The 12,789-nt window shown below is 40.5% G+C and overlaps 1 protein-coding gene across 1 annotated transcript in view; it reads left to right on the top strand.

Annotated features, from left to right (window-relative positions):
* The window catches only part of CUBN (cubilin), a 261,490-nt gene that overhangs the window by 200,514 nt on the left and 48,187 nt on the right, over window positions 1-12,789 (top strand). Inside the window, exons 55-56 of the mRNA XM_004757571.3 lie at window positions 4,199-4,355; window positions 6,522-6,671. Coding sequence (XP_004757628.1) covers window positions 4,199-4,355; window positions 6,522-6,671 — 307 coding nt within the window. The remainder of the gene's footprint in view (window positions 1-4,198; window positions 4,356-6,521; window positions 6,672-12,789) is intronic.

Here is a 12,789-nt window from a genome sequence, read left to right as displayed (position 1 = left end):
TAATACAACTCTTCCTAATGGCTTTTTTCATGAAGCAAATGAACTTTCTCACGGACTCTCTCTCATAGACTGAGTAAACTTCAAATGTATAGATGTATGTAAAGCCTTGCAAGTTCATCAGTTGTACAAACGGAATTTGAAAAGTTATTTAGGCCCATTTCTCCTATTGATCGAGTAGGAATACCTCTAACATCTGGCCAAGCCAACACAACTGGCAGGTGATGTCCATTTGGAGCCCTGCTCAAACTAAATGGCCTAGGAAGCCCTCTTCCCCTGCCAGGCCTGAGCCTTCTGATTCTGCCAGGAGACACTGCAGAGGGCAGAACAGCAAGAGAGTCCAACTCCAGCAAGCAACCCTCAAGCTCACACCTTGTACAAAACTTAACTCAAAATAGACCACACCCTAAAATGTAAGGTATGCACTTTTAGGGGAAAATAAATAGCCCAAAACTGTTAAAACCTAGAGATAGATGAATATTTCTCAGACTAAACATCTAAAGAATGATCCATAAAAAGAAAAATTGATAAATCTTACTTCATCAAAATTAAAAATCTTTTAATCTGTGAAAGCCTATGTGAAGAGGATTGAAAGACAAGCCACCAACCGGGAGAAAAGATGTACAAAGCACCTATCTGACAATAGGCTACGATCTAGAATACATACAGCATAGTCAAAACCAACAGTAAAAATACAAAGACTCCAACTGTAATATGGGGAAAAGATTTGAACAGATATTTCACCAAAGAGGATATATAGCATGGTAAATAGACAATGAAAAGACATTCAACATCACTAGCCACTAGGAAAACTGAGAATTTAAAAAAAAAAAAAAACCACAATCAGAGATCACTATACACCTATCATAAGACCAAATCCTGGCAGGGTTGTGCAGAAGCTGTATCACTTACTCATTGCTAGTGGGAATGGGTACAGCCACTCTGAAAATGGTTCAGCAGTTTCTTATAAAACTAAATATGCACTTGCCATAAGATCTAGCAATTGCCCTCTTAGACACTTATCCCAGAGTAAAGAAAATTACGTTGTCATAAAAACCCATATACAAATGTTGATAGCAGCTTTATTTGTTGGTAGCCCAAAACTGAATTCAGTGCACATGTCCTTGAATAGGTGAATGGTTAAACTAACTAGCACATACCTACCAGGGAATGCAAGTCCTCAGTAAAATCAAACCAACCCTTGGGGCGCCTGGGTGGCTGAGTGGGTTAAGCCGCTGCCTTCGGCTCAGGTCATGATCTCAGGGTCCTGGGATCGAGTCCCACGTCGGGCTTCCCTCTCTCTCTCTGCCTGCCTCTCTGTCTACTTGTGATCTCTCTCTGTCAAATAAATAAATTAAATCTTAAAAAAAAAAAAATTAAACCAATCCTTGACAGAACAATCATTTGGATAAATCACCAGGGAATCACACAGAATGAAAACAACTGATACCCAAAGGTTACATAGTCTCTTGTTCCATTTACGTAACATTTTTGAAATCACAATAGTTAGAAATGGAGGACAGCCATAGTTTACAAAGATGGGGGTATGGGAATGAATTGAGTATGATTATAAAAAGGGCAACTCTAGGGACCCTTATGGTGTTGGGACTCTTCCTTGTCTTGAACCTGGTGGTAGATAACTAAATACACACACACCCACACACACATGAGTATAAGTAAAACTGAGAAATCGAGTAAGATCAGTGGACTGCATTAGTGCCAACATCTTGGTTATGTTATCATACTATAGTTTGGCAAGATGTCAGTGTTGGGGGACACTGGGGAATGTGTACAAGGGATTTCTCTAGATGATACCTTACAACTGCCTGTGAATCTGTAGGTATCTTAATAAGCAATTTTTTTAAATTGAATGATAAAACATCATGTACAGCCAGGCTGAATTACACAAAACCTTAAGAAAAGCCAGAAAGTGTTTGACTTAATGACAACTTCTTGGCATTCTTTGGTCCCATATGGTTTTGATGAGTCCTGGGTTATAAAGGCAATGAAACGAGCTCTTGAGTGACAAGGCAGCAGGAAATATTGACTAACTCTTCACCATTATTATCATTACAACACTTATATTCCTGGGCCAAAAGGTAGGATGTCAGATCCATAATTAATGACTTCAGGAAGTTCTTGAAATTCTTAATTAAAGCACTTGAGATTCTTCACTAAAAGTTCTAGCTGTCACTTCGTCTTTCCAGTAACGTTGTATGCAGACATCTATCTCTCAGTAAGGCGAATGTATAATTTTTAAAAATCTGAATAGAAAATTTCTGTAAAGTACTTTCCTGGATAGTTAAGACGATGGAGGAGGGGAGGGACGAGTTAAAGGAGATATTACTGAAATTTGGAAGTATGTGTTTCTTTCTTTTTGATTTTAGCTATTTGACTGAATATCTGTGCCTTTGTTCTTAGTAGCTCCCGTGACAGAGCCCTCCTATATCTAATAAATGACAAACATCATTCGACTTCAGTAATATAACTAACAGCTGGATGCCCAGTGTTTGAAAATCACTGGATATGACAGGGCTTGAAAGACTGAGAAATAGTAAATCAGCACTATCTAGGAATCAGTGCCGATTCACACCTTTTCTTCTAGACTGATCTGCCCACAGAAATGTTTTTAATGGCTTGTTATTTTATGGCTTTCTTTGAGGAATATTCTTAAAAGTGATGTGGTCCAATGAGTAATTTCACAGAATTGGATGTGAAGAAAATGTTGAATAGGCAAGTCAGACTAGTCCAAACCCATTTTATCTTCTTAGGCTAGTTAAGAAGTCGGGGGTGAGGATGGGGCACATTCTGTGCATCAAAGGATGTTTAGAGTTTCCCTGGCCCCTACCCACTCCGTGCCACCCCGCTCACCAAATATTGCCATCAAAAATGCCTCCAGACACTACCAAATATCCCTTAGGGAAGGCACGATTGCTCCTTGTGGAGAGTCACTCAACTGCCTGGGTCTTCCCTGGTGAAATGTGTTGAGTGGTCTCTTTGCCCCAGGCATGTGTATGTCTTCCCCTTCCTACCTGTATTTTCCTCGAGTGACTCCACACCGTAGATGCCATGCTCTCATGCGTGAACGACTGCAAAATTCTCCTGGCTGAGCTCCCAGCGGCCTCCCATTTCTTCCTATTGTCCCCACTGCACTGATTTCCAAAACCAAGTATCCCAGAGCCCGAAGTTTTCCGGTGGCCCCTCGCCATTTCAGGACGGTTCTCAGATCCCTCAAATGCCCTGAGGCTCCAGGCTGGCAGGGACTCTGCAACCTCCCTGGCAACAGACTCGGTTCCCAGTCCATCCTTTGCAGTAGCCCCGCCCCTTCCTGCCACAGGGGCTTCCTCAGGCAGCCATCCCTGCCCAGACCGGGGAAAAGCCCCCTGTTATGTTCTCTCCATAGATAGCTCAGATACTGCTCCTTTCCTAGTTGGAACTCTGCATTTAAATTTGTGATTTTATGAGTAACATTTTCCCCTGAGGATCAGCTTGATGTGGAATTCCGATGCCCACAGTTCATTCCTTAGCAGCTACTTTTCAAATGGGTATATGAGCTAATTCTTTTAGAGCGGCCGGACCAATTAAATGACAGCCTGGGAGCTGCCAACCCAGTTTTCAGTAAATAGCACACCATGGCTGAATCTCATCCTTTCTTCAAAATGAACACTGCCAGGAAGTCTTCTGCGATTTATTCCAATTCATGCTAAGTACATGTCTACTGGGAATTCATGTCCATTTTCCTCATGCTCTGCAAATACTTTGACTTCCATGGGTTTCTTCTTGGTAAATGTTATCCACTGGCGACCCACTGTGTGCCATCCCCCCTGAACGAAGTGTGAGCCTCACAAGGAGCCCACTTCGCTGCTCAGCCTCCCTTGATGCCTCCTAATCTAAGTTAGCCAGAGCGGGCCAAGGAGAAAGTAGGAGGAAAATGAGTGGTGGTTGATTTCTCTTAGCAGTCACTGCCTAGCTATACAAAAATGGCACAGTCTCCTTGGAAGAGTTGGGAATGGGAGATGCTGTTAAAAAGCAGCTTAAAAACACTATTCTCAAAAGAAAATATTACAGATTTGCGTGCGTTTTATTTGCTATTGTGTTTAGGTCTATATACGTCCGAGTTCCATTACTTTCCAGCCTAAGCACGTTTAAGTGTGGGCAGGGGAACACCTCAAGCATTAAGTCATGTTTGTGGCTCTGCTAGGTGTGGGCGGGGACTGAGGAAGTCGACGACGCCTTGTTAGCCACCAGCTGTGGGAGCAGGGCTCCCGCGTCCATCCTCACGCCAAGAAATGCGTTCACGGCTGTGTTCCAGTCTCAGGAAACCCCAGCTCAGGGCTTCTCTGCATCCTTTGTGAGCCGTAAGTAGCCCCCCAAACCACAGTGGGAGGTCCTTGAGAGGGTGGGGCTGCCACAGGACGGCTTGCGGGGTGGGGGTGGGGGAGCTGTGCCAGGGTTGGTTGGAACTGGGGGCCCTAGGGGGAGAGCGTGGGCCAAGCACCTGATCCCCAGAGTACACCCTTCCTTCAAAAAGCAGTGAGAGTGGAACTGAATTCAATGACAGGCCAGTTGAGAGATGACACAGAAGGCCCGAGTGCTCCTGGTGGACATCTAAAACCGAGCCTAAAACCCAGAGTGGGCAGGAAGTAGACAGAAGCCCATGAGGCTGGTAATTAGTAGGTGATCAGAGTGGCGGGTGAGCAGCACCTTGACCTTCCCATAGAAATCAGAGCCCACTGATTCATTGTCAGGCCTCACTAGACTCCCCTGAAACTCACCCGGTTTCCATGGGTGAGGACTTCCATGGGTTTGCACTCATCCAGATAACTCTGCAAGGGAGTCGACTTTGGGAGCCACTTTCTCCAGGATTTTCTCTTCCTTCTCCAATTACTGCTCACAGACTAGATTTGTGGGGAATGGATTGGCTTTCAGGTCTGAGAAGCAATGATGCGTGCCTGTTGGCTGAGTTCTGTCAAGTAGCCACTCATTTGCAAACCATTGTTTATGAAAAAGTTTAATGAAAGGAATTAGAGAGAGTGATGCGGTGAATAGGTGTTTCAGACTTGAATGAAGGACAGGGTGGCGGATAGGGAAGAAGGAAAGGCCAGCCCAGGCCTAATGCCAGGTCCGCCCTCGCTGGGTTCCTGTGCGTGTATATGTGTTCATAATTGTGTGTTCTGCTATCAGTTTAGAAGGATATTGATATTTTCCTCTGTGATAGGTCAGAGAGCGATATGGATTAACTAGTTAGTGGTTATATGAAAACAAATGTTATTTTAGTGGTAATGATGTGAAATGTTGGGGCTTGGGAACTAACAGTCAAGAGAGAATTCTTGAGATGTCTTCGGTGGGCAAAAGGTATTTTATTAAAGCACCGGGACAGGACCCATGGGCAGAAGGAGCTGCATGGAGGCTGTAAGGTAAGGGGTGACTGTTATGTAATTTCAAGTTGGCAGGGAGTTAGGGATAGCAGAGATCTCTAAGGAATTTGGAAGCAAGGTTTCCAGGACCTTAAGGAGTCATTTATTACTGTCTGCTGTAAAACCTTAGTCATGAAACCCTTCAGCTGTCTATCAGTGGGCCATATGTTTGGAGAGTGATTGCTAACATATATCTTGGGGATGGGGAGAGATAAAGGGATGTTTCCAAGTGGATTTTCATATATTAAAGAAGACTTACAGGATCCCGGAGGGCCAGCTAATGTCAAGCTAAAGTGTTTTTTTGCCTCTAGCAAAGTATTAACATTGAGGCAGCTGAGTTCCTGGAGGAAGGTCACTCTGTCTCAAGTACTTGTCAGTGGGCTGCAAGTTGGAAGGAAGTTTCATTTTTTCCTACATTTCTTTTGCCTTTGTTCTCCACATCAGTAAGAGGATGATTCTCTAATCCTGACACCAGGGAATCATTCATGTGAGAACTTGATAAGAACGGACATGGGTAAATTCAACATTTTTAAAAATGGTTTGGTTTTTGGGGGCCAGATTATAATACTAATGAGAATACATAGCTTCCTAATATTATTATAAGATACTTTAAAGTCATTAAGTGGCAGGCATCTGGGTGGCTCAAAGTCAGTATAACATGTGTCTCTTGATCTTAGGGTCATGAGTTCAGGCCCCACATTGGGCATGGAGCCTAGAAAAAAACAAAAACAAAAACCCATTAAGTGGTACTCACCAGAAACAAACCACTTCATCTCTTTTATCTCTTTATCTACATGAACCATATTCAGTCTTTGCTCAGTTTTCCTTTCCATATTATCTTCAAAATAAGTGGCAATGATTTTGTGGTAAAGTTGCTACTACTTAGCCCAAAACTCTGCAATATATTCTAAAACATAAAGAATGTTCTCATTTTGTCTGTATGTTTATTTTAAAATCAGAGCTCCATCCTCTTAGTTACTCTTTCTTCCCGTTGGAGTAACTCAGGGAATATGTCTCTAGAGAATTTGAGTTTTTCCCTCACTGATATGAAGAAGATACTACACGTGAGAACAATTGTTCTGATAATGCCCTTTTCTTCCCATGTAGGATGTGGAGGTAATTTCACAAACCCTTCAGGTTACATCCTTTCTCCAAACTACCCAAAGCAATATGACAACAACATGAATTGCACCTACTTCATAGAGGCTGGTCCTTTGTCCCTGGTCCTCCTGACTTTTGAGTCTTTCCATCTGGAAGGTAAGTTTATTCTTAGGTAAATTACAATTGATTTTCTCTTTTTAAGATTTATTTGTTTGTTTCAGAGAGACAGAGAGAGCAGGACCAGGAGGGGAAGAGGGAGAGGGGAGAGAGAATCTCAAACAGATTCTGCACTGAGCCCACATCCTGATGTGGGTCTCAGTCTCACGCTCCGGAGATCATGGCCCAAGCTGAAATCAGGAATGGGACACCCATGGTCTGTACAATCCAGGCGCCCCCAAAAACTGATTCTTAATAAATGAATGAGTGATAAATGAGGGAGAGTTAGTGTAAAATCGCCATTTGAAGAAAATATTTAAAATGTCACAGAGTATTTTTGATGTACACTTGATTAAAATTCCATCCAATTTTTTAAAAAAGATTTTATTTATTTATTTGACAGAGATCACAAGTAGGCAGAGAGGCAGGCAGGGTGAGAGAGAGGAAGGGAAGCAGAATCCCTGCCGAGCAGAGAACCCAATGTGGGGTTCAATCCCAGGACCCTGAGACCATGACCTGAGCTGAAGGCAGAGGCTTAACCCACTGAGCCACCCAGGCGCCCCAAAAAATTCCATCCAATGTTTTAAAAACATGTATACCATTCTACATATTCCATCCGGAAGTGAGAAAGTAACGTAAGAGCTTTAAGAACACAAGCATCATGTAAATTGCTTAAAGAAAAAAAGTCTGGAAGGTATTACATGTTAATAATTGTTTTCAATGTATTCATTTGTGCTTTGTGCATACACACACCTGCACGCATGTGTAAACACCGAACACTAACAAGAGAAACTATCTTACTCAGAGTAGGTGCTCAATAAATGTTGAAAGTATGAATAAATAAATATAATAAATGCACTCTAGTTTGATTCAATGTTACCATGGGACCCCTTTCACCTCCTTTCTGTCTTTGATCTTCAACAATCCCATAGGGATTGTGAACCCCCTAACCACAAGTGTCCCTTTGGGTTCATCCCATAGCTCCAGGAAATGGGATATTGTCAAAGGGGGTGGTAAGCCTGTTTGTTTGGGCTGGCTCTGACCACAATAGACAACACTTGATGTTTTGTAGCTGCTGGGACACAGTTTAGAAAAAAACATCTCTTCAAGTAGATGGGTATTTTTAGCCATTCAGTCATTTAATATTTTTTACAAATTAATTTTCCATTTCTAAATTATGCTTAGTTTCTAAATTTGTCAAGCTACCTCTGCATAATCAAAATTTATTTCTCTTTGGGTTGGGTCTCCCTTGCCAGTGAAAAGTTACAGTGAGCAAAATTTCCTACAGTATTCAGCATTCAGAAAATTTATGTTTCATGAAAATAGGAATGACACGTCAGTACTCACACACTGATAAATCATACAAAGCCTCTCTCACCTTTTCCTTTTTCTGTGACCTCCTTTTCCTACATCTCTACAAGATGAAATTTTGGCACATGTGTTAGCTAAAATGCCAAGTATGAATCAATGTATGTCACTATAAAAATGGAACATGAGGGGCACCTGGGTGGCTCAGTGGATTAAGCCTCTGCCTTCCGCTCGGGGCAAGATCTCAGGGTCCTGGGATCGAGCCCCGCATCGGGATCTCTGCTTTGTGGGGAGCCTGCTTCCCCCTCTCACTCTGCCTGCCTCTCTGCCTACTTGTGATCTCTCTCTCTCTCTGTCAAATAAATAAACAAATAAATCTTAAAAAAAAAATGGAACATGAAGTAAAATACATCTTTTCAGCTTTTGCTTGTACAAAATTCCAGTAATATAAAAATGCATTCACAATATATAAAGTTTTAGGGGAAGGTAAAACAGTTTATCTAAAATGATCTAATGTTCTATTTAAGAAAAAGAGATGCATAAGGCTATTAAGCATTACTGTAAAAATTATTACCCCATACATACATTTATAGGTGATATGTATTTTCTTTATACCTCTTCTGTTATCTTTTTAATCAGGGAAAAGTTATCTGTTTTTTTTTAAAGATTTTTGTTTATTTATTTGACAGATCACAAGTAGGCAGAGAGGCAGGCAGAGAGAGAGGAGTGAGCAGGCTCCCCACTGAGCAGAGAGCCCAACGCGGGGCTCGATCCCAGGACCCTGGGATCATGACCTGAGCTGAAGGCAGAGGCTTTAACCCACTGAGCCACCCAGGTGCCCTGGGGAAAAGTTATCTTAATGATAGGAAGAAAGGATGTGACTTGGATTGTGCATTTGTTCTCATTAAATTACATAAACACAAGAATGTCATATGTCCATATCATTTAGGCTAAAAAAGGAGACGTTGGTAAATACACTACATACCATAGCCACGGAAAACATTGCCAATACCAATGGTGTACGTATTATTACAAAGAAACCTATACTGACCGTAACAGTAGCTCCTGAGTTCAGCTGACCAGGTGGGATTAAGGGGCAAGCATACTCTGGTGGAACACTGAGTGTGGGGAGTGGTAGGAGAGAGCCCAATATTTTAGGATGGATCTTGCTGCCAGGTCAGCCATGTACTAGTCATGTGACTTTGTGCAAATTAATCTTTCACAATCACTTGAATTTTTAAAAATACGGAATAGTAGTTACAGTAGTTATAAAAGTCAGATCATGCTTGTAGAAGCCTATTTTGTGAACTGTCATTGATGAATGCCCACTGTTTTGTTATTTTTGCCGCCACCAGTCAAGATCTCCAGACACACCCTTACTATATTGCCTGCAAACAGGTGCTTAGCTTTTCCAGATTGAGGTATTCCAGATTGGCTAACCCTCACTCAATTGAAGAGCTGATTTTTTAAAATATGATAACTTTCTGATAATGTCTTGTGACATTTCCAGTGTTAAAGGTACTCAGCTTGTTTAAGTGAGTAATTTCTGGCTATAGAGTAATTGGATTATGATAATTCTCAAAATAGGCAACATTAATCAGATTTATCTTATAATTAGATTCTTATCACTAATCAGACCAATGCTGATGTTCACTGAATAGTATTAACAAACTAGAGATTTATTTGCTACAGTGAAAATAACTTTCTGCCCCTTCTAAAGTGAGCCTGAGGAATTGATCTTCAGGATGTAGTAATAAGACTGAAGATTGTTCCCAAAAAAACTCAGTTTTTCCCAGAAGCCTTGGCCTTTCTAACTGCTCTAGGCCAAAGGAACTATTTCTAAAAGACTCTAACCACATGTCTAAACATTTCTGAGCGCAGCGTGCCAACAGAGCCCATGTTGATCTCAGCAGAGATGAGGGTTCCAGACCTGTTCTTTTGGTGGGCCATTAATGCGAAAGGTAGATCTAGCAAGAAAAAGATGGGCTATCCCGGGCTGCAGAATACAATGGGAACAGAGACTTGTTCATATGTCATGTCTCCCAAATACTAACAACTTGTTAAGAAAGGTTTTACCAGTCAGGTTATCATTCTGATTATTGAAGCGCACGCTGGTGTTTTCACCATAGGAAGATTACAAAGGTTTAGAGACCTACATTCCACTAAAAAGTAAGTTGCTCAGAAATTGTATGTTATGTTATGTTATGTTATGTTATGTTGGCCTAAGTTTCTCATCATGATTATTCCAATAATAGTCATTGTATGAACTATGGACTTCTCATCTTTTCTGTATAATCACTTATGAAGTATAAAAATTCCAGTGAAATCAATTAAAAGTCATGGAAGAAATTTCCATTTGATCATTTACAAGGCAACTTTTTTTTTTTTCCTGAATATCATCTCTAGATTGAAATGGCTCTTGGTAGTCTTAAAAGTGGCTTCACAATTTCTAAAATATGGTAGAGAAATGACAAATTTAAAATGTTTCTTGGGGCGTCTGGGTGGCTCAGTAGGTTAAGCCGCTGCCTTCGGCTCAGGTCATGATCTCAGGGTTCTGGGATCGGGTCCCGCATCGGGCTCTCTGCGCTGCAGGGAGTCGGCTTCCTCCTCTCTCTCTCTCTCTTCCTGCTTCTCTGCCTACTTGTGATCTCTCTCTGTCAAATAAATAAAATCTTTAAAATGTTTCTTGTGGTCAAAAATGAAACCCCAGAAACAGACAAAAGCTAACTACAAAGCATAAGAGAGAAATTGTCACTGTTTGTACATATTTTGAATCAGAGATTATTAAATTTTATTTTATTAATTTTATTAAAAATTATTTTCCCAAATACTGAACAGTCAAAAAGTGTATTTTTGTGTTTTCATTATTCATATGCCCAAGTAGATGCCTTGAAGTTGCTGGGGAAGATTATAGACGATTTATTTTTACTCTTTACTGTATAGATAAAGCACTTAGCAGATGAGGTAGTCTATGTCAAGTGACTGCCTTCTATATCTTGATTCTTTTGTCATTAAAATTCAGTAAAAACACTGATTCACCTTGGTGACAATGAGAAGCTTAGAAATTCTTCACTAAAAAATCCTACATCTAGGCAAATTCTAAACTCAGTTTCTCTCAGATCCAGAGTAACTCTTTCTTTCCTTTTTTTCTTTTTAGCATGTTATAGTAAAAAGGAGTTTAAATTGCTTTTATAAAAGTTACTTTCTTACAGAAATGTGAAATTCACAGTCCCTATTAACTGAATTTGTCCTTTTAAGGGCCATATGACTGACTATCTTGGTGGTTTTATCCATCGTTTCATGAATCCTCTTTCATCTAAGACTTTATTTATAATGAGATTACAGAATCTCCAGATGCTTTAATAAATATTCTCCCAACACAAGTCAGAGTTCTTAGTTTAGCTGCTGTGGATTTAATATATTTTATGTGCATTTTATTTTAATTTATTCCTTTTCAGTGTTCCAGCATTCATTGTTTATGCACCACACCCAGTGCTCCATGCAGTATGTGCTCTCCTTAATACCCACCGCCAGGCTCACCCAACCCCCCACCCTCCAGAACCCTCAGTTTGTTTCTCAGAGTCCACAGTCTCTCCTCTCTTAATAAGAATTGAATAGTAGAGTAGTATCTTAGCACAGACAGTGGAGAGAAACAGAAGGACAGCTGTTTTTGCTTGCTGTCCTCTAGAGATGGCCTCAGAAGCTCCGAAGAAAAATAAGTCTAGATTAACAGAGCAGCCAGATGGGAAGTCTTTTGTAATATTTGCCTGACTTTTAAAAAATTAGCTCAGAAGTTCTGCTTTACAGTTTACACCTGATATAAAGCTAAAATGGAAAAAGAAAAGAAAATTTAGCTTTAGATTTTTCCTTTTGCCCTTTTTCCCACCAAAAATCAGGTTTTGTCAGTTGTCTTAGTTCACATTTCCCCCACCATGTAATCTAAGTTGCTTTTTTTTTTAAATGGCATTACCTAGCTACTTATCGTTTCTTCTCTTTGCTTTACTTAACTATTTCTAAAGAAATCAGAATGTAGGCACAATTCACAATTTATTATTTTAGAAACCATTGGGCAGTGCTTCTTTTGAAATAGTTCCTACTGATGATTTATTAAAATTGGCCAGACCCTAGAGCAGACAGTGCAGTTATGTGGGATTCCTTGCTTGCCCGTGTAATAAGACTTTGGTCTGCACACCCTGTGGAACTTAGTTCTACGCTGGCACATGCTTCTCTGTCCCACTCGATCATTCCTCATTGAGCAATCCAGTCTCCAAGCTACTGTTTAATTGGGATTTGCCGCCCCCTAATTCCTGTATTTCTCCCTAGAGCCCTTTACTGTTTACTGCTAAGAGTTGATCTTAGCCACACTATTAAAATATTTCAACCCAAATGATCTCCCCCTATTCCTTAGTCCTCTTCCATATCTCTGCCTCTCTGTCTATGGCTCTAGAGAAAAATTGTACTCTGAACCTAAATTTCACCAGTTTATATTATTTGCTGAGTTACTCCTTCCTGGTTTCCTTTCATTTCTCTTCCAAGTTCTTGGAACCATGATGGAATTCAGAATTGAAGGTTCCTCTGTAATAAAGTCTTGAAGACTATGATAAAAATTATATTTCAATACACTGGATAGAGCCTTACCCATTTCAAACAATAAACATCTCTTAAAAGTTTTTTAGAAGGATGGAAAATAATCATAAAAACAAATCCTGGAGGATAGATTCATACCTCAATACCTCAGAGATGTCAAATCAAATTACTTACTGAGGATAGAATTAAGAATGACTAGAGTTCCTTTTTCCATGACATGGGT

This window comes from Mustela putorius, unplaced genomic scaffold (genome assembly GCF_011764305.1).
Source record: "Mustela putorius furo isolate JIRA1106 unplaced genomic scaffold, ASM1176430v1.1 tig00003913_pilon_pilon_pilon, whole genome shotgun sequence".
In the NCBI taxonomy this organism is placed as follows: domain Eukaryota; kingdom Metazoa; phylum Chordata; class Mammalia; order Carnivora; family Mustelidae; genus Mustela; species Mustela putorius.
Note: the sequence above shows the minus strand (reverse complement) of the source record. Positions and strands in the feature narration are given on the sequence as shown.